Source organism: Thermobia domestica, chromosome 10, assembly GCF_964235325.1.
Source record: "Thermobia domestica chromosome 10, izTheDome1.hap1.1, whole genome shotgun sequence".
NCBI lineage: Eukaryota > Metazoa > Arthropoda > Insecta > Zygentoma > Lepismatidae > Thermobia > Thermobia domestica.
The window spans coordinates 203,760,851-203,786,853 of record NC_137463.1 but is presented as its reverse complement, the minus strand read 5'-3'; the positions used below and the strand labels follow the sequence as shown (position 1 = coordinate 203,786,853).

The following is a 26,003-nucleotide window of genomic DNA, read 5'->3' as shown; positions in this document are numbered from 1 at the left end:
GAGATCTCTATAATAGGAATATTAAAACTCCCACACAAGCTTGTTACAAACCAGAAATTATAAAGGGGTCGCTGGCAAGACGATGTAATAAAATGGGGGTTGTGATAGGAATTAGGTTGAGAACCACTGTCCTAAGGGGAAGTAGGTAGTGGTTGAAAATTTAAGTAAAAAAAAAAATATATATATACAGTATGTCACAAGCACGTCAAGTTAGGAAGATGAAACTTCCCATTAAAAATAAGTGGACATGTGTCCCAGCGTTTTTGAGAGTTCTCGTTTTAAGAGGGACAGGTTTTATAATTTCCTTCCTTACATTGAAAGCGATGTTGCCTGTTCTTTATGATCGCAACATTGGGATATGGTTGAACAGTTTGACATTAACTTCGAAACATAGTAAGTACCATCAGCTGATTTCCATTATGTTAGCTTTTAAAGTGAAAAAAAAAAAAAAAAAACAGTGATTTTCAAGACGAAAACAATAATAGCAAGAGTCCATTAAAAAAAGGACAGCCACATTTTTTTCGACCTTTCGTACAGGTGTCCAAAAATCTTTAACTTCAAATTCTTAAAATGAGGAAGTGGGAGATTTACAATACAGATTGTTTTACAGTGGTCCTGTTTTTATTATTATTTATAATTTTACAGGGCAACAACTTCAACAATGTAAATAAATCAAGTTCACTACCGTAGCAGGTGTTACGAAAGATCCAGCACGGTCCAGTATTATGCACACGAATTATCAAGAAATTCGGCACGAGATACGGAAGTCGGTTATTGTTAATTTATTTGACATGCATTCTACAGCATCTATAAGCGTATGCTAGAAAGCATTGGCAATCTGTAGTGTCAAAATTGGCAAGTGTTTATCCCAATATAAATTTTTATGTGTCGATTATCAAATTTCAAAACTACTAAAGAGATATCTTTGCAGTGAAATTAAACGAACTGGACTGAGTATACTATTTCTAAAAACTGATGTTTTCAAAACCATAACCACCTCATCTGCTTTGCTAATGAGAAAGACTGCTTTAAGGGCAGAGTTAGATTACGAAAGAATAATACACAATTTACAAGTAAAACAATTTTTCTTTATTATGAATCACATATGAAAACATTCGACACTAGGATTGGGCAATCAACGAATTGCTGCCCATATATATCAAAACAAATCTCTACATTACTCAACGAATATTTTAATGCTGTGCCAATCAACATTCAACAAATGTTCGACTTCCAAGAAGACTTACCCAAACAAGCTTAATCTTCACCCCCACTGCATATAACTCTAATCGAAAAATCACTCTAATGTCTAATTTCTTTTAGACAAACTTTACAAGTCATTTACAACAGGTAACTTGTTTGTATTATACATCACGTGTTTCGAGAAACAATTGACAACATACCTTGACGTTTCTCGGTTATGCTTTTCCATTTTTTTCTTCTTTCTTTCTTTCCTCTTTCTTGCTTGGTGAATGTGTTACCGTAAGAGCTTATACCACAGTTGTTCTTCATGTTTGGTCGTTATTTTTTAAACTAATTTATCATTAAATAATCTATTTACCATACCCACTTTGAGTTTTCTTCGTTTCAAGTATAAAGTAGCTCAAGTATCACGTTAGTTTCCATGTACTACTGTTTACAAATAAAAAGTGGAAAATGATGTCAGACATAATACTTCTAGTCCAACGGAAACTGTCCTGCAAGTCAAGCAAATTCAAACAGAAAAATATACGTAATTGTAACGACTGCAAATTGATAGAAGAGGTCTTCCATTGATTTAATTCCGACATAAAACGTGTTTCTCCAGCAATTTGGAAATTTATGACTCTTGTAATATTAATTATGTCTTGTTATTGTGTTTAACACTGTCAACTATTATTATTACCATTGAAAGAAATAAATGGGCACATAATTAAATTATAATTAAAGACAGTACCTTGTAAAAGCAATGGTAGTTTTCAAATTATCGCACTGTTCCGACGAATGACTTTCGACTTTCTCAATAGTGATGTTGAAACTTTTGCTGCAACCACATCACATTTTTTGACACTAACTTAAACTTCCTGAGATTAAAAACAACGTTCTGATGGGTAAAAATATTTATCAACGTAATTTCTATAAAGTTGGATGAGGGTGGTGTTAAAGGGAACAGCTGTTATTTCAAAATGCAGAGTGATGCTTTCTCTCGTGGAAGGAAATCATCTATCGAAACAGTACGGTAATTTGAATGATATTGATACAAGTCTTTGATTTTTTTATTTTTTTTATTTTACTTTTTTACTACTACTACTTCAAGATCAATTTCCTCATTTCTTTTCCTGCTTTAATGGTCAAGCAGTGATAGTAACATACATTGCCCTATACTAAGGTAGTTCTATAGCATTGCCATGTCCACAAAGTAAGATCTTGTAAAATCAGTATGCATAATATACATTCTCCTTCGAGCTATGGGTTTGTATATATATTATTTTCTTACGCAACACTAATTACACAACAGTTACCAACTTTTCACAATAAACACTCTATTCTTCTTCAAGACATTGAATCTGAACATAAACATTTCTTTCTTATGCAACACACTAATCACACGATTAGCTTTAGGTCACAATACACTTGTAAACTGAGAAGAGACATACCACGATGACAACAGAATTATGCTCAGAGTCACATAATTTCAAAAGCTTTTAGTAACGTTATTTCAGATATTCATATTATGCAACATATTCATGTATCAACCAGGAATCTCTCAAACTATTTAAAGAAAAATATACTCACGAATACGGCCATTTTCTCAAAGAAAACAACCTTCATAACTTAGCTACCATTACGTGTATTATGCACTATATTCAGGTTTCACTAATTAGTTACATTATTACCACTTCCCATAGATTCAATACGATTTTAAGCTTAAGACTAGAGTAAGAACTTAATTAATAAAGTTATGTTATACTCATTATTATGAGAAATATACAATGGTATATTTGGTCAGTAATATGTTCAAAAGTGTACCTACATTTTCTCATGAAACAAGATACAACTGTATGATGTTAGGACTAGTTAAAACCCTTATTGTATATATATACACCTTGCCATAATATACAGTATATTATGTTATATGAAAATAATATTCAAATATTGACAAATCACACACCATTTGTAATCATCTTAATATACAGTCACGATCAAAATAACTTGTGCGGGTGGAAGAAGTCTGAACATTATGCTAGATGTCCAAGTTACTTCTGAACATGACTATATTTATTTATTTATTTATTTATTTGGTTACATTTCATCATGAAATAATTATGTTGTACAGAATAGTGACTAAGTCAAGTTAACGTAACAATATTTCTTGATTCCACAACCACCACACTAATAATCTTTACTACATATTAGACATCTCTTCGTTCGATCACAATCAGCTTAAGTTTTCGGTCGTAAATTCGAGATTTTCTATTGATATATAAATTTACGTTTCCTAATCGCGTTATTCAATGGAAATTGCACCTGTTGCTGCGATATGTGAAAACCGTACGGTTGAAAATGAATTTCAAATAAATGCTTAGTTTGATACTACAAGCTGTAAATCTTTCAACAACTGAAATAAATCAACTTTCCTACACTTGTAGTTTTCATTCTCCTCGTGCCCCCAGAAAACGTGAAATTTGTGATTCACTGTTCTTATTTCAGTATTGTGTGGTTATATTCTGACTTGCAATTAAATCACAATGTTACACAGAAATATGTAATACAATTTCAGTCCTAAAAACTTTGCCAATTACAAAAAAAAAAAAAAAAAAAAAAAAAAAAAAAAAAAAAAAATCTTAATAATAAATATTTTAGATCGAAAATAAATTAAAAACAATTACGATACTGACTATTTAGGACTGATAGAGCTTCCTTCTAAGGAAAAATATATACTTTTTACGTAAAAGCTTTTATATTATATATTGTGAAAGTTTGTGAATCTCAAACAGTAGCGAACATACAAATTAATTGATTTCCAAGCACGCAAAATGTATTATTTTTCATTAGAATCTTACGAAAGTATTAAAGAGAACTTGAAATCACAACCCATACTTTACTTCAAGAGATACCTACCCGTCCCCTAAAACAGATAGACGATTTTGATAACACTCACAAGAGCAGGATTTTCGAAAACTTCATTAAGACATACTCGTTATAAATAAATACTAAATTACATTGGTCTCTTTACTTACAATCACTTACGTAAAGACACCTCTCTCTCCCTCAGATCTGATTTTGAGGCTTCCAAAATTTTAGATTCGAGACGAGCACAGTTAATACTAATTATTCTACTCCTGGAAAGAATATGATTCTATAACTAGAGAAAACAAGCTAATTGAAATCCGACCACGGTGACTTAGAATAATTTACCTTCGAGTTACATTCAGAATATTAAGGGTTAAAAATTAGGTGCTTGCACTAACACTCTCTTCTTTCACATATTTGCAAGTAACTCGATCTACTTTGTTGTACCCATTGACCCATTGCACATGATTATTATGTAAAAAGAACTCTACAATTGTCCTTTAATTTGTTCAGTATTTCACACGTCTTACAGTAGTTAAAAAGAAAAAAATATAACACAACCATCACCGCAAATCGTAAATATATAAATCATGTGGTCACCCACCTATCTATCTTTTAAAAGGCCTTACTGCCACAACCAAATATAGAACTTTGCATTTTGGCTTTAAAAAAGATCTTAAACAGCTGAAGACACTCATATTTGATTGATTCATTTCTGTTTATGGATACGGATATAGGGTCTTTTAAAGAAAAGTGGGTGGCCAGGATTCCTTGAACAACACTGTACAAGATACGAAGGTTGGAATTTTAACAGTGGCAACACTGTACATCCACTATGAAACGAAAATAGTGTTTTTCTCTTATACTACACGTTAGATCGAAATCTAACCTACCTCACAGCCTCTTTCCAACGCCATACCCATGCACTATGACAAGAAGCAAGACTCTCGTATGAGCTGGCGCTCTAAATTGTACTACCGCGATCTTAAGATTGAACTTGCTCTCCACAGAATTACTGTTCAGTTTTGAAATATAATCGGTGGCAACTGTTACAATAATAGTCCTTCCATTACTTAGCAGGACAACGTTCGGAGGTAAGCAGTGCAACCTGACTGATTTGTTTACTTGAGGGCTCGGGAAGTGCTCCACTATCTACGAGGCAGGTTTAGAAACTAAGGTTACAAGGCCGATATTTCTGGAGTTTCGTCTGTTATATAGGAATAAGGAATGTGCGATAATTATAATCGGTGCGAGTTGGCAACTGTGCAGAGTATCAGCCACCTACAGCACTAGTTGTAAGTACAAATGACGACTCGTTTGGAAAACTGGTCTCGCGAAGAAGTTCGCTCAGTCATTCGATTTCTATGGGCGAAAAATGTAACCGCGGCTGAAATTCTTCGGCAGCTGGTAGGGGTTTACGGAGAGACTGTAACATCTCGTCAGCATGTCGCAGAAATGGTGTTGAAAGTTTGCGGTTGGTACAGAAAACGTCGCCGACAAGGAGCGAAAATGAAGAAACCACTTCCGTGTCATTCTAACTGGCTGTTTCCGAAATGTTCCAGAGATCCGCCAGACAATAGACCGCTTTATTGGTACCATCAACAGAACAGGCACTGCTACTGGTATGCTACGATTTTCACATCTCTGGCAACGGTTCACACGCAACCTGAAGGTATCACTAGGGACAGTAAAGTTTCAGAGATGCATTGTTTCTGAATTACTTGTAAATAAATAGATGTCACTATTAAAGTTCCAACCCTCGTATGTATCCGTTCACGCACATACAGCAGATACTGTTGTGAATGTCAGAAATACAGATTTAAGGTAGTATTACTGTTCAATTTATTTTTAGTTTTTTATTATTTATTTACATAACTAATTCCTTCTGGGTATTTATTATTATTTCACACAAAATTGATATTATAATGAGTGTATCTAATTTCCAATACCTGCTTATTACAAAGATAGTGCTCTCACACACAACCGCCATACAACTTTTAAACCACAATTTACAGAGAGAAGTACAATTTGAAGACAAACTATTTATTTTCTTTTTAACTCTGCTCTTTACATCATCTAAAATGTAGGTGGATCCACAAACTTAACAAATTGGCATTGTGCAATTATGTATATAGATATGTACATAATCCCAACAATATATATAATATATAATCAACAATGAAGCTTTGCTGTCATGGCTCTGGTACACCAAAAAAATATATCCCATTTATACAAATTTATTCCTATAAAACTATGATACGCTATACATATGCTTCATTCCATGATCTGTAACTATTGCAACTATTATAACAACACATTTCACTGCCGTATATCTTCCTGATTTTCAACAAATAATAAATAGGCACTGTTAACTTCCTTTCACTTCTGGAATATTTTCTACATTTTCCTTACCACCCATATAATTGTACTTGATGAAACGTGTTAGTTGAGTTAATTGAGCAGCTTCGTTTGTGAAATGGCATGCAAACAACAGCATATTACGAGGTTGGACCTTCCACGCGAACCTCATGAACATTATGGAATATAGACATAGAGCTGAAAGAAAATGGTTTACTTATTTATTTTCTTACAGAATACGAAAAACAAAAATACTGAAACTTCATGGATACATGTATATGATAATTCATTGACGATTGAAAGACATTATAGTTTCTTGGCAGTTTTTAAAACAGTTTTACAAAGTTCGGTAAACGAATAATTTTAGTCTTCTACCTTATTTTGTGGTGAAGTACGATTCCTAATCATCTTTAAATAATAAATTATTTTGATTACTAGCTTATTTATTGAACAAATTCCCAGATATAGCATAACTTTGCCATTTTACAAGGGATATTAACAGGAAAAAGAAGAAAACGGTGTCAATAAATAGTGCAAAAGTAACATTTCGCCAAAACTCGTTTAATTGGTCTTTCAAACACCGGGTAGCTAAAAAAATAAAAAAAAAAAAAAAAAAAAAACCACATCACTTGTTAAATGATTATAACAGTATTCTGTAAAAAAAGAGACCACTGTATAATTGCCAACCTGGGGCGAGCAAGATGGAATAAATAGGTATTTCGGGTTATGCAGGGAGGGACACGTAACGATAGCTCCTGAGGTAATGTTTCCGATCTTAAGTTTCCATTAACTATTTTATGAAGAAATTTCAGGTCAGAGTTATTTCTGGGTACTCCCGGAATGTGGATATTAAGATATCGCAAGAGTTCCTCCTTAGGTAATATAATAGGTAGGTAATACCTCCTTAGGTAGGTAAGTGCGGGAACACGAAAATATACTACAGAAATAAAGAAGTTGAGAATTGAATCAAGTCTAGAGAGATGTGCAGGTGCTGCTATGGCCAATATGGGAGAGCAGTATTCGATCTTGGGCGCTATTAGAGTTTTATACGAAGTTGATAATAACAACACAGTACGTAGTTCAGTAAATCGATAAAGAAGCCCCAATATGCTCATTGAATTCTTAAGTACTGAGGAGAGGTGGTCAGAGAATGTTAGTTTCAAATTAAAGGTGACACCAAGATCATTATGACAAGCAGAATGTGTAATAGAGGAATCGTTGATATGATATGTGGAGGGAACGGGAGACTTTTTCAAAGTAATGGTAATACTGTCACACTTCTTGCTGTTAAGTTTCAAGTGCCATATTTTATACCAGCCTACAAGGTAATTTATGTAGAGCAATAGTGTCATGGTGATACGATATTATTCTATATAACTTACAATCGTCAGCAAAAAGTAGAAGACCTTTAGGATGAGCAGGGATGCATTAATTGAAAATATATATGTACATAACCTATAGTGATCTTTATTACGAACTAATTTTGAGAGTATTCATTTTATTTTGTACAATGGACTTTGTGCAATGAAAAGAAGTGCATTTCGTTTCATTTTTGCATTTTCTATCTTTTTACAATACAATGTACCTTTCGTTCACGTTTAATCCTTACCCGTGGGAAAGGATCTGGTACAGTGTTCTCACAGACTCTGCTAATACGTCATGATAAAGCTCCAGCCAATGAGAATACATGTGTAGACGAAACGAATGAGAATTTGTATGTTACGAGGGGTTTGAGACTATTTTACGCCTGGGTTCTACACTCATGGGTGGGACGTAGTCAGAGGAATGGGAAGAGCGAAGAACTATTCTGAAAGATGGCCACGATTTAGTAAGACCTGCAAGTACCTTGTGCTCATTTTTGTAGTTAGGTACTACTCAATAACACTTCTTTTTTTTTATTTATTTATTTATTTATTTTATTTTGTTAACCAATATAAACGTAAGTATGTAGATTGTAAAACTTGTAAAATATACTCAAATTAAATTGCGGATGCATTGGATTTATTAATTCCTTGGTCGTCTCTTGTGTGCATAGTCCGCCTCGTATATGACTCTTGATACTTTACTTTCTATAATAGAATGAATTGCTAAAGTATAACGTTTTCAATATAACCTACAATATAGTGGTTTATTGCGGTTGTTTGTGGCAAGGTTGGAACAAAACTCTGTTTTGTTCAAATCGCATCACAATTAGCGGGAAAACAGCATTTGTGTGTAGAGAGCTTTGCATGTATTCAAGCTGATATTAGCGAAGCTGTCAATGCACGGGTGCTGAACGGATTCCAAGTTCGATTCCCCGGCTTGGTTATTACGTTGGTTTCTTTTGCCATCTGCAGTAATCACTATAAATCGACAAAGATTTTTGCTGAATTTTGGTGTGGAATCTATTATTTTTTCATTATTTGGAACCACTGATTCAAAAGTAAGTGTAAAATAGAGAAAATCTCTTTTTGAAAATGGAACGAAAAAAGTTACTATATGAAGTTACTTAAGAGTTCGTTAGAAGAGACTTGTGGCTATAACCTTCACATCAGGAACAAGACTAAAACCAGAAGTGATTTGTTTACCGAACTTTCAACTCATAAGCAATAAACTTTTAAATAATCTTCAAAAGATTTGATGTAAATAGGCCTTAAAACTAGACAAAGCTTAGGGAAAGAATTCAAATAATTTAAAAGTTATTTTACAAACAATTTACAAACAGTGGGGTTTATCACGTTTCGTGTTCCTATAAAAGAGAAACATATGTTCTACAAGTAACATTATCAATCATCATTAGAGAATTTATAAAATATATTAAAAAGGAACAGCCAATTTCTGAACTATGAAACATTTGAAGTATTATATTAACGTAATATTAACGAACCAAAATAATGATACTATTTTAAATTTGAAACAACTGGATGGCCTGGAGATGGAAAGTTCTACTAGACAACATCGTAATGATTCGTTTTGAGACAAATATACTGCAAAAACACCATTCATTTATTTTTAAATACTTATCTCTAAGCTGATGACAATCTCATAGTATATAGAATACAAGTGACCAGCTACAACTTTTTTTCTTCCATAACTCGGAGAAAATAATCACAGACAAAAAGTCACAGTCGAAATACGAGAAAAGAAGTTCACTTAATTCTTTGGATTTAGCTTAATAATAACAACAATAATAATAAAAACAAATATACTTCCCTTATAGAAAATCCCTTACGAGCAACACGAATATATATATATATATATATGAATCTTAAGGGGATGTCTACCCACTTGCAAGTGTTTCAGGATCCCTATAAGATAACACGTAGATATTTCTATGTGAATATTTAACAAGATATTGCACTTACAGTCTCAAAATTTTCCATGATATTTTCCAACAGCAATACCTATATGTTCATGGTTTCTGTTTTTGATTTAATGCCCCAGATCAATTTAGATTAATTATAATGTATACTTCCGTTTACACTTGGCAACGTAGAGGATAGAATTTCTCCAGGAATTGAGAGCTCTCTGCTGAACCTCTAGCCCTAATAGTCTTCGCGTCACGTGGTAGTGATTTATGAGCGCTTCTGGCTAAAAACAAATGTTGTCTGTTTCTTCTTCTTTTTTTTTTTTTTTTTTTTTGTCAAAATCTTGTTTTGGGCAGCTTTGTCCTCAGTTTTGTCCACTGCCTCTATCGAGATAGCAGTTATACAATGGAGATCGTTTGCAGATCTCATAGCAGATAATGCAACATTCTTTGAAGAAACTCGAAGACTGACATACGAACCGCGTGACAATTTGGGTAGGGAATCTGGAGCGTTGCAATTTTGTGTTCTGAAGTCCGCCTTATCACACAAGACGAAATGACCATAAACAAGAGACTTGTGAAGGAAGACGGAAAATGTTCTTAGTAATTGTATCCAATTGTTTCCACATTTTTCACCTTTCCCCCCGAAAGATCCCTTCGAAAAGGGAAAGAGGGGAGGGTGATTTTGTGACCCTTGAGTTTTAGAATAGTCTTGAAACGAACTGCAAAGTGCACTTACTGGAAATTCTACTGTCGTTGTGCTATAATATCTGTGTTGCAAGAAGTGTGACAAAATGAAGGAATCAAAGAGGAAAAGAATTTGGTACTCTCTCCTTCCAAAAAAGAAGTCTCGCCAAGCTAATTCATATGTGTGGTCGATCTTAGAGTATGGAGTTCAGAGACTGGATAGTTAATATTTACCATTCAGGATTACCTTACAACCAATTAAATTCCATTTTCACCTAGCTTGGGCTGGGTTTGGGCAACTCCCTCTTGTGCAGTCGCCTGGACCCAGATCAGGCTCGTATTTATGGACATGTGTCTATTTCCGTATCACTTCGGAATTGATCCTTCGTTAATAACCATTCAAGTTCATTACTATATTTCCTGAATTATCCAGTAATCCTTTCTCCTCCAACCCTTTATCTTTCTTCATTCTTTCTCTTTTTCTTTTCTTCTCTGCCTCCCTCTGCTACTCTTTTTTTTCCTAACACTAACAAAACTGAAAAACGGTGTCGTGACGGGGAGTAGTCGCTATCAGCACGGTCAATAAGTTGTTTCGATAGTTTTTTTTTTTCTTCGGGAGTCCGATATGGAATGATTAACTCGAAAATGAACATATACAGAAAGAATAATAATAATAAAATTTATTCATGATTTCAATTATCAGATAGGAGAGTATTGTATTTCTTCCTTACTTCGGGCGACTCCTCCTTCCACCCACGAATAAAATTACCCGTATGCATGACAATAGGAAGCTATTTCGTTGAAAAATATGCTTTTTGTAGGATCATTTTAATTTCAGGCATATAGTCATTCTACTCCTTTTCATAATGTAATTAATATAGATGTATGCACAGTATAAATGTAATGTGTTAGAGATGTAATAAACTATTTCGTTGATAATTGTTTTTGGTAGAATCATTTGAATTTCAAGCATAACGTCATACTAAGGGGTTCCATAGTCTTGTGGTTAGAACTTTTGACTCCTGTTCGCGTGATTCTAGGTTCGATTCCCTACTAGAATACTCAAATCATTGGCGTTTGCTCATCATTGTGAGGCAAGCTGGGGAGCCACGTGATTAAAAGACGTGACAGTCTATAGAATTAATATAAATGTATACACAGTACAAATGTTGTTTGACAGTAGTAAGGTATTTCGTTGATATGTATATACTATTTCTAGGATGTATACATTTCTTTGTATACGACTTTTATAATGTATAATGTATTCTTATAATCAAGAACGAAATTTTAAAATTCTTCTTCTTCTTATTATTATTATTAAGTATTCTGCCTTTTGGCCGGTCCTGGGACTGATGAGATTTTTTCGTTTCTTCTTAATTTTCAGTTTGGACCTTGAAATATTTCTTCCATGTTTCTCGATTTTCAGCTTCTTCTTAATAATAATTAATTATTAATGCTTAATAATAATTAGGCATAACAATGTTAGAAAACTGAAATATTTTAACAGAGCAGTGATTTCCACGAATGTCTAATAACAAATTTTACCACCCAAGTGAGATTTATACCACTTGACACTATGGTTCGGAACTCATGACTATCATATTTGTGTTACAAGGTTATTTTCTAAAGACAGCTATTTATTAGTCTAAAATCTAAACTCAGCAATACAGCCCATAGGGGCCTGGACATGCCAGCTGGTAAACATTCACAACCTAGAAGATCGTGATCAGTGCAATGACATCAAACAATCCTTTCGTCTTTCTTGGCCAGAGATCGCTACCACTTTATTCGGATAGTTCTCCATTTCTTTCACGATGTTGACTCAACTTCGGAAGTTGTGAGCTTTTACACTGGCAATCGAATCCTATTCTACGTACAATGGAGACACAATATAACGAGATTCAGCTAAGGAAAAACTCCTAAATAGTCATTAGTAGGAAAAGAAGCTGAGTACTATTCAGGAATGAATTGTTGATCATCTCTTAGGGGGAGGATATTTTCGAGAAAATGTACGCATGGAAAATAATAATAATAATAATAATAATAATAATAATAATAATAATAATAATAACACAGCTACACAAAAAGAGTTCTGTGCACCAGCCCCAGGGTATGGATTCAAAATATTTTGGTACCCAGAATCCAAATTTCGAAACCCCAGACGATTGACTGTGATATTTTTTTAAATGGGCGATAAACATAAGCAAACGTAAAACAGCACTTACGTTCTTCGCCCATAAAACAAAGTTGACACGGTCAAATCGTCCTGGAGTTTCGAAATTTGGGTTCTGGGTACCAAAATACATCGAATCAATACCCTGGGGTCCAGTGCACAGAACTTTTATTTATTTTGTGTGGTTGTGTAATAATAATAATACTGTATAAGGAAAAGGAATGAAGACGTACTAAAGGAAGCTAATGAAGGACGACAGATCATGAAGATAATAGGAAAAAAAAAAAGAAACAGCATGCTTGGACATCTTATTCGGCACTCCGATTGGATCACCATGTTGATAGGGGAAAAGGCAGAAGAAAAACCAGGAAGTGGAAGATCAAGGATAGAAAAATCTATAAGTTTTACGTCCCACAGTTATGCCTGGTAGGTTAAAGGAGCTAGTGATGTGAAAAGAAGGAAATGCTGGAATGCAGAAAGTGGAAGGAAACGGGAGAACCCCGAGAAAACCCCCACACATGGTGTTTGTCCTCCACAAAGTTCACTTGGTGCGAGCTGAGATCCAACTAAGGACGCCATGCATTAGAGGTGAACGCTCTACCACTGACCCACCGCGGCCCGATCAGGGATAGATGCAGTTACGAAGAAGAGACCTTATCAAATTATAAAACAGCTCTCCCAGGGGAGAGAAAAGTTTTAAAATTTCCTTCTTGCGCATCAACCTATGATTGAAGTGAGAAAGATTATTATTATTATTATTATTATTATTATTATTATTATTATTATATCGAGAATGTACTTCTGGGTTTCCTCCTTAAAAAATACACACACTATTTCCAATTATGGTTATCCTACTTTTTACAAATTTGTCTTTTTTTCCCTCTGTCTTTCATTCCCATCATGCGATGGGTGGGCCATAGAAGGTGACGCCTTTTCTGTGGCCAGAGTGATCAAATTTGTCTAATTCAATATTGGTTTAAATAGTATTAGTTTTCAAGCTACATATATGAGTTCTTTGACTAACTGAATAGTGCACGCCCCTTCTGGCTCACTCGCCACTATTTAACATTAAATTTCAGATGCCTCGATATACTTGCATAAGTTTATTATTTCTAAAATAAACATTACGTAAAAGGTTATTCAAATTGATATCAAGTTTTTCTGACATTTGTATATTACGCATATCTTTCTTAATTTGCATTACTCACACTACCCCAGAGAACGAACAAATTTTAGAGTTCTGGTTTGAACTTCTCTTACAATAATAAGCAAATATACGAGGAATAAATTTACCATTATTGACGATGCGGAGGGGAGGAGATTTTCTGGACTAGGAAGGAATGTGTGCGGGTGCAGAGCAGAGGTCTGCACGGGCCGGAATTTTCAGCCCGGGCCCGGCCTGTGAATTTACAATGTGAGGCCCGACCCGAGTCCAAAATATGTCTTAGCATTTAGGCCCTAGCCCGGACTGAGCTCTGTGATAATCAAATGAGCCAGAAATAAGCCCGAATTGCAGAAACTTAATTATTAATGCAAAATTGTATTTTTATTTACAGCAATTCGAGGTTTGATTTTGCAGTTGTGTTTTAAAAGTCCTCCAGAAAGAACGGTGCAATTTGTATCGTTTTACACTATATTTACAAAGTTAGGCCCGAAAAAGTCCGAGAAATATGGTTGTATATTTAAAAATTCACAGCCCGAACCCAGGGGCGTCATTTAGGAGGACAGGGAGAGGCATTTGCCCCCTCCCGAGTTTGAGATTTATATAATTTTATCAATAGCATAGTAGTAAATCAGTGAAAAACGCGAAATTTTACATATATCAAGGGGTCTTGGCCCCCCAAGCCAAATCTGAAATGACGCTACTGCCCGAACCCCTCCCGGACCCGAAGTGATACATTCTTTGTAGGCCCGAGCACGTGCAGACCTCTAGTGCAGAGGCGTTTCAAGTGGTGGGCGACTGCCCACGGCCTTGCATCTTGAGGGACCTCGCAAAGACCAACAAGCCTAAATCGATTTAGCACTCACTTTTGTCGATGCAACAATAGAAACAAATATGAATTCGGACTTAATTACAGAAAAACAATACGCTTCAAACTAACTTTTCATCTATTCGTATATATTAGATCGCTAGCATACGCGACAGGCGGCGAGTTTATTTTAAAATTGCAATAATGAATGTGTATAAGTCTTTATCGTTGAGATGAATTGTTTTCGATAAATTTTATTATAATTAGCAATTTTTAAAAAAGGGGGCAGGAAGGACTCGTAAACCTTATTCGCCTTCTGTGCAGATGGTATGGTAAAAATCAATACTGGATAATGAAAGTGTAAGGGTAAAGGCTAATATGGAACAGAGAAACAAAAGAGAACTTCTTCAGAAGGGAATTGGGAGGGGAGGGGATGAGAGTACAATGCTGTGACACTTAAAATGCGTCTTGATTTGTATACTTCAACAAACTTTTCTTATTAGATTACGCAATTTCTAGTTTCTTACTCCGATTATTCAAAGTATTCAAATGTTCTCGGAGGGAGTGACCTCCCCTCCCTTTAATCCGTCCGTGGTGTCATTCAGTTTGGCTTTTCACTACTAATTCAAAGTGCTTTCCGAAACAAGTTGTCTTCTTGTGACAGCAGGGGGTGGAAGAAACAAACAAACCGTGAAAGGAAGAAAGAAGAGGTTTTGGGCTCTTCCAGTCCAGACCATTCTAACCTCTGAGAAGTGAGAATCACAACGTGATTTTTCTGGTAAGAGCGTCCTTTTAAAAGCAGCTAACAAGCAAACAGATGGTCAGCCCTCTCCCCTCTGCAGCATACTTTTTATTCTCTGTTGCCAAACTTACTGAAGATTATATTGCAATTAATCTAACGCATGTAACGTAAATTGGAGACCGTGGTTGGATTTATATGGGTCTTGTGTATTTGTATTAAAAATTTCAAGTTATTACCTGCAATACTTTGTTAGAAATTACCATATTAAATTTTACATGTTATCAAATGGAGAGTTAGAAACCTAAGCGGAGATGGTAGAAGATCCCCTTAACATGTGCATTAAGTCCTACAGACTGGCTTTTACGCGGAGTTGATTTCCACACATAAAGAAATCTATTTCGTTTCCCAACCATGCAGAAAAAATAGCTACGACATTAAAAAATTTGAAACATGACATACTTTAGCTCAAAGATCTTTAATTCTATGAGCAAAACAGTAAAAGACACAGAAACAATTTTTTTTCTTGTTTCTTTCTTTATTTCCATGTCTATTATATAACTTGCAAAAACTTGCCAAAAATACAATAAGAAGATTTAGCTTGAAGTCGCCTATAAACACAGAAAAAAAAAAAAAACCTTCTTAACAGAATTACATATTATATTTTGTAGATTATAACTTGCTATGTGGTGTATATGAAGTAACCTGTGAATGTAACGATTCACACATTAGTACCACCCAAATATCAGCACCAAGATAAAGGATCATATTTAGGGGTTCACCGAAAGTAATGCTACAATACCAGGATTATCAAGGCTTTATACTCTTCACTACATAATATTCGTGATGTCCAGGTTTTGCACAGATATATCTGTTATTGAGAGAAGTGTACAACGCATTTTACGTAAGGATAAGACACCTCACTCACTGGCAGAATACAGAAAAAAGAAATTTATATAAAGATTGGGATTCCACGATAACTAAAGTTACTACCAACAATCACATACGTAGCTAGGTTTTTCAAGTTTTACCATTATCGGAAACCATAAAACAACAGCACGAAATTACTTGGTTGTTATGCAAATGCCGAGAACTAATACATAATAAATTTGGTTTGTTCGGGCATTATTACCTCTCCCCAATGAATAATTTATTAATGACAAATTACCTATTTAGTGTATGTTGTTCTTCATAAATATTTATACTTGTATGAAAAACTTAATCTAAAACTAAATAAGCATCAGTGTGTTCTGGAAACTTTAACATTTCCTAGCATATTCAACTTTCTAAAAAGTTGTATTAACTTTTTTTTTTTTTTCACTGGAGCGGTCACTAATTGTTATTTTTTCTTTCTTTAAGTCTACAGCTCTTATTATTCCTTTTCAAGTGGCCATACTGGTTTTCTTTCAAGGTGTAACGAAATCTTGATATGAATCGTATACCTCTTGGTTTTAAAGAATACAAACCTTCTACTCTCAAAATATAGTCAATATATATTTTTCATGTCATTGAAATACTCAACTGGATTGCATTCGAGTTTAGCGTCTCGCTCAGTGGCGAGGCTATATGAAACGTGGATCTACAGCTTAACGTGGGATCCGAACCAGATGAGCTCCCGTCAGGAATCGAAGCCAAGTCTCTCCCGGCAAAGGCGCGTACGCTATCCACATAACGAGGAGGGAGCTCTGGAATACTCAAATTAATAAGTAAATACAGAGACATTATTTTATACAAATAAAAAACTCAAAAACTCCGTTACATATTAAGCAAATTTGAGGGAATAACAGATTTTACATCATATCAATTCCTCTATGGCTGCGGATTTAATTATATACAAAAAGTGAAAAAATGCGACTGGCCAGAGATTCGAACTCAGTTCTCTGGTTTGCGTTAACTAATACGCCAGCCCAACAGCCATATATTCTTAGAATTTTGTTATCAGTTCTCAGCCACTCAGACCACAGAGATTGTACCACAACTCCTGTTATGCTAGTATAACCAAGCGACTACATTACGGAGCAACTCTACATTTAAAAAAAAATAAATTTAGATAAAATTAATTCGACCAGACTGGACCACAAATCTGTCTTTTTTTTGGGGGGGGAGGGTGTGCCATCAACTTTGAATCTGGCAACTCTGAAGCCAGATAACATGGTGATATCTTACAGAAATATAAAGACGAAGTCTCCAAGGGAATTCATGGTTATGAAATCGCGCGTACACGTGGGACGGATTCCTACATTAAAAAAAAAAAAAAAAAATCCTTTATTCTTTCATAAACCTGAAAGCAAAACTTGATTAGGTTTCAAACGTTGTTTGCAGAAATACACAAATGGTAAATGAAAGGATAACTGTACATTTAAGCCTATATCACTCATTAATAAACATTGATTAACACGTTGGAGTTTAGTGTTCCTTTCTAGCATTGAAGTAGTACGAGACGTGGACCTACAGTTTAAGGTGGATCACCGTAATGCGTACAAATTTTAAGTTTCCACCCGACCAGAAGTCGAACCCGAGACCCAACGCACCAAAGGCGCGCGTGCTCATTACTATACCAAATGGAAGGCTACAACAAATATTATTAATATCCAATCCTTGTTTTTCTCATAAAACACTGAATTCTAAAAATAATGGAAAATGTGCTACAAAACTGGCAATTAAAACAAAACAAGTGGCAAGTAACAATATTTTTAACAAATTCGAAAAAACAAAAAACAAAACACGTTTAAGTTCTTTCACTGACAATTGAAGAAGTGAGCAAGAACAGCTACCGAAAACTTTTCTCCTAATAAATGATGCGGCACATTACAGGATAGGGATTCTCAAGAGATTCATATGAGAAAATATTAAGATAGAATATCCCTATTCCCAAAAGATAAGTTGAGGAAAATGTGCAGTAATTCATCTGCCCTTCAAAAAATGATGACGAGGAACACACCAAGTTTTGTAAGGGCGAAGATAAATGTATACAACACAGTCAAACAGTAATTCATATCTGCAAAAATATAACAAACAAAATAATGCATATTAAGTATGAACCAGTCTCTAAGAGTTTTTAAGCTTACCGGTAGTCATCTTTCCACTGATATATTTGGGATCTCTCCGAATGTCAGCAATGGCCGCTATTGGAATACCCCAATTCGCTACAGGTCCCCAAAAATGGGTACTGAAAATAATACATAACGTTTTTTAGTTGTTAAAAAATTAATCTATATATATAAAAGAGAACGTACAAATCCTTTGTTAGCTCATCACGCTAATACGGCTGAACCAATTTCTTTCATTTTTGGGGGGTTATTAAGATTTGGACCCTAGATGGTTTTTATCATATCACTTTAATTTTCAATTACCAGTGTCTTGAGATAATTGACCATTCAAGTGTCCATAACGTACAAATCCTTTGTTAGCTCATCATAGCTAAATCTAACCGTATTTATATGCAACCCACATGACCGTGTCACTCGGCGGGTTAACATAAATAACAGGCGATATAATGTTAACATTTACTCCAATCTTCTATGGTTTTTATCATATAACTTGAAAGCGAAAAAGTAAAAATTATCTAAGTAACAAAGTTTATTGCGTTCCGGGGTGACCCTAGCGAAGCAGGGTGAACGCTGCTAGTACTTACTATTAATATTTGAGAAATTACAATGGCTTAATAAGACTAGTGACAACACTGGTATAATTCTTATCTGGTTTTATTCGCAGAGTAAATACCAGTTACACTGTTTACCTGTGATCATCTACCATGCCTATGATATTCTGTCAAACTTGTGGAAGGCGTCGTACATCGTCAGCACGCCTATCTTCCGACGTTTCGCAGTGACAGCCCTAGGTACAGCTAGTTGCGTTTCTTGTGTATATTATTTTCCGCAAACTAGTTCTTTCATTTTAAAGAAGAGACTGTAATCGCATGAACTCGTATCGTGGAGGAATTTAAACTAGAAATACAAATCACCGAACAATGCAACGCTTATTTAAAAATATCAAATGTGTAACAGTTTCGCCAACTGACAGTTTCCGAGTTAGTTGGCGAAACTGTTACACATTTGATATTTTTAAATAAGCGTTGCATTGTTCGGTGATTTGTATTTCTAGTTTAAATTACTTAAGATAGTAAAGTTAATATGAACCAGTTAGTTCCTGGAGGAATGTTCAAGAACTTCCCATACCCAGTTACGCAAGGTATTTTGCATATCTTGCACTGCGCTAGGTATACAACACCTGGCAGAGTCATGAGATGCTGGGCATCATTGTCAGCAAGTGCTGTCGCTTAATGTTGCAAGAAATTGCAATAATAAGTTGCATAGACCGTCTGCACATGAAGCATGATACAGTGGAGGATTATCCAATGGATTTCATACGCCACAATGACCACCACTTCACACAGGATGCGCTGTCTTTGGAAGAAGAAATTTAGAATGCTTTAAACTCATTAGATTGTTGCTTTAAGCGTAGTTCATGCAAGCGAGTCCAAGTTTTGTTGATATTAGTGATATATTAAAAAAAAAAAAAAAATATCTTTCCTCTCATAGCAGTGCACTAAGTCCTCTGCAATAGCATGGTTGCAATTTTTGCACCTCATTGATCTGTTGCATTCACTGCGACACAATTTTGCGGAAATAAGGATCTTTTGAAATACACTACCTTTACCGTTACATCGTTGAAGACACAAAGAGTTGTGCTTTTAATGTACTAGCTCCGCACGCAACATTTATCGTTGAGCAGGGAAACGATATCAGTGTTGGTACATTTCGCTTCTGAGAGCCCCAGCAAAAAATATTTTGCAGATAGTTCATTGCCACTCCGCTCTTAAAATGTGATGCTTATTCCTTGGCGTCGCTTATAGAGTAAACACACAAGAACTTGGATCAGAAGTAGATAATATTTACATACTTCCCGATACAATTTACATCAAAGTATTGTGTGTCTCACATCTAAACACCATCGAGCAATTAAAATCTTTCTTTCATATAACTGTCAAATGTGTGGGCCAGCTGCAAAGCCTAACTGCCCAAATATACATCACTGAACTATGTTATCGTGTAAAAACTACGGACGCCAGGTGTAACAAGAGCTGTACGAAGCAAGAGTAATAGGGTTGGCTGGGGGTATCCTGGGAGTAAGCTGTATTGCAACAGCAACGGTGGAAGCTAGTTACAAAGAAGGGTTTATGGTAGAGGCTGGTAACTCTTAGACCCTGACCTTCGAGGAAGAAGTTGGTTTACCTTCTTGGCAATCTATGTTGTTATTTTTAATTATCTCGAAACTACCGTCAACATTATGATTGTTTACATTTAACTCATTCTGTACTAATTTCCACAACGTCTTCGAAATATTCTCTTTCTTTCTTTTTATTTTTTTTATAATTGTGTCATCGAGTATTAGCTTTTTTTGTAACCTTTAGAACTCCTTTATATGTGCTCTTGTATCTTCATAATATATCTCTGGATATAACGACAGATTTCCTTGTTTCTTAGCCATGTTAGGACGTCTCATCTTTTTACTCGCTATTCTGGTTCCGTGTGTTACCCAGGGTTTTATTTTGGTGAAGTTTACAACAGGGAATGATAAATTGAAATAGAATGCTATGGTGCCAAGGAAGCAATTGTAGGCTTCTTTAATCTGGTTGTATATGTATATCCGTTCCAATTTTCTTCCCTGCGAAGGTGACTATATTTTCCTCATTAAATTTTCTTTCGTGAGTCACATTACTAGCACTTGTATTATAAATTATGTGTAAGGAGTTACATGTATATCGAGTATTTGAGCAAGGTGGTCTAAAAACCACTATTAAAAAAAGACTACTTCTGTTTGTTGTGGTTAAGGTATTTCCTTACTATGAATTGATTAATTTTGCTTCTGTTGTACTTCGTAATACGAGTGGAAACTTTAACATCTGCTACCCGCATATAACCCTCACGAATAAATATCTTTTCTGGCGGCTTAGCTTAAGATTAAATAAAGTCCACACCTTACGACCACTACCGTCCTTTTCGTACAATACGCTTCCCGTCCTTATCTAAGGAATAAATCCACTATGTAGAAATTCACAATTAAGTCCATAACAAAAATGAAAAAAAAAGAGATTTACTGAAACTATATCAGTATCCAGAAATTTTCTATTCTCATGAATTGCCTAATTCCTCTTTTTCACCCTCTTTATCCTTCTACAGAACTATCCCAATAGTCCTCACTATGAATTATAAATGGATCTATCGTCTTACCCTCTCTCTTGTGGACTTCCTTCTCTTTTCCTTTAACTAATCGAGAAGCAGGGTATGCATTTAGACTCGCTTATGTACTAAAATGTCTAGGGAAATTTATCTCTTAATTATCTTAATCTCTCGGGTACGATTTTTTAGATATAGAAATCATAGAACACTTTTAAATTTTATCTGTTTATTTACTAAATAAAAGTGTTTTGGTTTATGAAAGTCCTAAGATGACTCTTAATTATTCCTGACTAGAATTCTTAATTTAGCTTGTATCTCTAATTTGTTTATACAACACTAACTGGGGTGGGCCTATGGAGTTACTAACTCGCGTTCACTTACAAGCTGTTAGTACACTCCTTAATTAGTTTCTATCAGCACTACTAGTCACTTATAGAGTGCTTCACCTAAATCCCTGTCGTGGAACTCATCTGACCTGAATTCCGTTCCACATAAGGAGACTAGCTAATTCTTTTAGGTTAGGTTAGAGAAAAAGGCATAACTTCGATCCGTACATTGAATCCCAGGTAGAATTCTTAACTAAGGAAATTTTCTATCAGCTTCGTCTATGTATCAAGACTAGGCCTCAATACTGTAGAACCCCGACTATCGAATTCTTACACACAATATTACAAAACGAGCATTCGCTGTGTGCTCTACTCAGGGTGGATTGATTTAAATCAGTCTGATTTAAATCACGATTTAAATCAAGATTTAAATCACTTGATTTTTTAAATAAAAATCGTTGATTTAAATCGAATTCCTAAATAAATTAATTTAAAATGAAAATAAGTAAAATCCCGTTTCTGTTCTGTTATTTCGATTATGGAAGTTAATAATCATAATACAATGAGACTCAAATGTACAGTATAGTATGAAAACAAGTGTCATGCAGAGGGTGATTAGGGAAAATCCCGTTTTGAACAGGTAACGGAGTAATCCTTCTTTCTTCTTTTCGTAACATTGGGTTTAGGTTTTAAAATCGTTAATTATTCCAACGGGAAAATCACCATTGACATTTAAGACGAAAATTCTTTTCTGTGCGTGTCTGTTTGTTTGTCCTCAGATAATAAGGCGTATTTAGAGGGGTCCTATCCCCCCTTTCTTTTGTTAATTTTATAACTTTAGGCGAAATTTATGTATTTCATGCCACAAGCTGGTTCTAAGTTTTTAAAAATAGGCCCCTGCCAAATATCAGTAACTTTTGTGAAAAAAAAGTGTCTTTTTGATAAAAGTTGCTGTACTTTTTCCTTAATGCTTGACCTTTTAAATTATATAACCTATTTTTAGGTGATATGGTAGAATCTTCATTATTCAATTTTAAAAGTACCAAAAAGGCTTTTTACTTCGTTTTCTTTAAGGCTGGAGGCATTTTAGAACACGTTACATATGCTTTCACGCAGGGTTGGCTAGTTTAAACCATGCAAAAAACGAAAAATGTTTGTAAAAGTGTAAGTTTTCGTAAAATCTTCAACACACACATTAGTGGGTTATTGCATGTCACTCCCGCATATTATTCCTATTATATTCAAATTTAAATTCCCCATTCATTACTCAAAGAAATTAGCCCTATACTACAAAAGCAATTTTTTTGTAAGGTTATGAATGTTTCTTTTGTGATTTTTTTTAATAGTTTGTTATTATTGTTATGCAATTGCAATCAAAGGAAAATTCTAAATATTGTATCGTTTTAGTAATGTTTACTATTGATAATATACATCAAAATATCGTACTTTGGGGAACGGGGTTCATACAAACCCCCCGAGAGGCATTTACTGAAATCAGAAATATCTTTGGTATCTATTTATGTATAAATTCGTCAGAGCCAAACTGGACTCAAATAATTCATTTCTTTATTCACTATTCTTACTGATATGCAAGTGAAGTCGTCGTATTTCTTTAACTTGGACTAATCAAAGTCGTAGTGAACTAATTTGGACTTAATTAGTTCTGTACTCTGCAGTATTTTGAAACTGTCCATGTGTAATTCTGTATAATGGTTTCACTTGTGCAATTGTTTATCTTTTTGTCCTTCTCAAATGACTCTTCACAGTTAGACAATTATATTAAAAGTACGTAAAGATCAGTACAACGTATCAGGAGTTCTTCATGAGTGAGTCGGCAGACGTATCGCATTTGTGGCCAATTAGTCCAGTTTTCAAGTTCAAATGGAGGACAATTTATTTCGGATGTAAGAGACGAGAAACAGTTTGGACTCCGCTTTAAGCTTATGTGATCCGTTCCAGCACAACCCGGTTGTTGCATAATAACACCAAAGTGAAACAAACTTATTTCTGTTCACATGTGATATAAATACATAGAGTAAATTATTTAATTAAAAAAAAAAAAAAAAAAAAACTGGTATAAGCCAAAAAACCAGGTTTAAACAAAAAAACTGATTTTTAAAAAAATAAAAAACATGGTTTTTGCCAACCCTGCCACTCCTTTCTGCGTTGAGGCATAGTGTGGGCCATAAATTTAAAAAGATATTTTTATTATTATTATTATTATTATTATTATTATTATTATTATTATTATTATTTGGCGGGTTACATTTTGCATTCAGAAGACTGAAATTTTGCACACTCGTTCAGTGCACCCCTTAATAATTTTCAGATGTTTTCAGATCTCTGCGTGGAAACAGCGGGATCCAGAGGGGCAAAAATGTTTAAAAAAAGGATATTTTTAACAAAAAATAGCTTTTTTCGTGATTTTCCCGTCTCAGATGAATGGTACCGTTTGAAAGGCTGTTCTATTCTGAAGAAAATGATGTACGTACTATGCTCCTAGGATAAATAGGGATGTCTCAGGAAACTGTAACCTGAGATCCTGTTTTATACGGGAATCTGGGGTATTTGGGGAATATTATTTTTCACGGGCTTACTTTTGCACCTACAAGATTGAAATTTTGCACATTTACTCAGTGTACCCCTCAGTATTTTTCAGATCTCTGCCTTAAAACAGGGAAAGGGATCCACAGAGGTAAAAATTAAAAAAAAAAAAAAAAGATTTTTAACAGAAAATTTCTTTTTTTGTGATTTACCCGCCCCAGAAACATGATGGAGACATTTGAAGGATACTGTTTGAAAATTTGTTTTATTCTGAAGAGAATAATGTACAAATCATGATCTTAGAATAAATAGGGATGTCTGAGGAAATTTTTATATTAAATCCGGGTCATCTGGGGCATTGTGGAAATGTTCTTGGCTCATTGTTAAATAGTTTCCTCACTCTTACTACTCAAAAGAGAAGCTTGAAATTTTGTACACACATTTAGTACACCCCTTAGCATTTCCCAGTTGATTTTGAAATCCGTGCTGTAACACAGGGGTATCCAGAGGGAACCAAATTAAAAAAAAAAAAGTTAAAAAAAATGCCGATTACTCTCAAAACTTCCCGCTTCAGGGATATGATAAGGAAATGTGAATGTTACCGTTTCAAAAGCTGTTCTATTCTAAAGAGAGTGATGCATGTACCATGAACCCAGGATAAATAGGGATGGTGATGTAGCTGCTTGACTGAAAGTCTATAATTTACCTTTAAAAAGAGCCATAATTTAAAAGGGTTAAGAAACATTGTTTGGGATTGATATAGGTTAACGATTGGGGATAATTCAAAATTCAACCCCAATACTTTCACTTAAATGGCATAATTAGCATTTAATACTAATTCCTAATGCTTTATCTTCAATTCGCGACTTGTATTATACCAGGAGAAAGATTTGATTTAAATCAAAAAAATCAACAAAAATGATTTTTATTTAAAAAATCATGATTTTTTTCCACCCTGGCTCTACTGAACATCACTTATGTCCAATCTCCTCTATTCTTTCTCTAATCCCCTCTCTTCTGGGAATTGAGAAATAAAAAATTAATTATTCCCTAGCTAAACTCCATCTAAACATTTCTCAAAATTTCCCAACCTAAATCCGAACAATTCAAACATTATGTAACTCAAACAAAAATAGATTAACTAAAAACTAATTATTTAGGAATAACCCATTTAAGTTAAATTCTGTAACCCTGGTTCCCAGTTAGAACCAAAAATCCTAAGACCACATTACTCAGTGGCATTCCTATCAACTGAAATATACTTTGGGTTTCACTAGGAACCATCCTATACAGCCACATCGTTCAGGGTTAGAATCAAAAGAATTTCAGCCTAAACAAATCCTCATTCAGAACCTTCAACCTACGAAAACCATATCATTCAGAGGCTGTCTCCAAAAAACCCAATTCTCGTCCGTATTTATAGCAGTCCACGACGACTAAGGGACATTCCGCGGAGTGCGGGGAACCAAAGATTCCTCTTGAAAAAAAAAAACTGTTTTTCGCTTCTGCAACCCCCAACGAGAAGTGTTTCCACCCTAAAGAAAAGTTATTAGACATACATAAAATACAAGTAATTTACAATTCAATACACAAGTTAACTAAATATACTACTACTAAATATATATATTATTTATAAATATAACTAAGACCAGGCCTGGTATCTATACTAATTCTATTTGCATATT

The 26,003-nt window shown here is 34.6% G+C and overlaps 1 protein-coding gene across 1 annotated transcript in view; it reads right to left on the bottom strand.

The window, feature by feature from the left end:
• Positions 1–1,858: 1,858 nt before the first annotated feature.
• Mpc1 (mitochondrial pyruvate carrier) overlaps positions 1,859–26,003 on the bottom strand; it is a 34,319-nt gene continuing 10,174 nt past the window's right edge. The window contains exons 2-3 of the mRNA XM_081728971.1: positions 18,335–18,435; positions 1,859–6,609 (exon numbers count right to left, since the gene is read on the bottom strand). Coding sequence (XP_081585097.1) covers positions 6,422–6,609; positions 18,335–18,435 — 289 coding nt within the window. The 3' untranslated portion in view covers positions 1,859–6,421. The remainder of the gene's footprint in view (positions 6,610–18,334; positions 18,436–26,003) is intronic.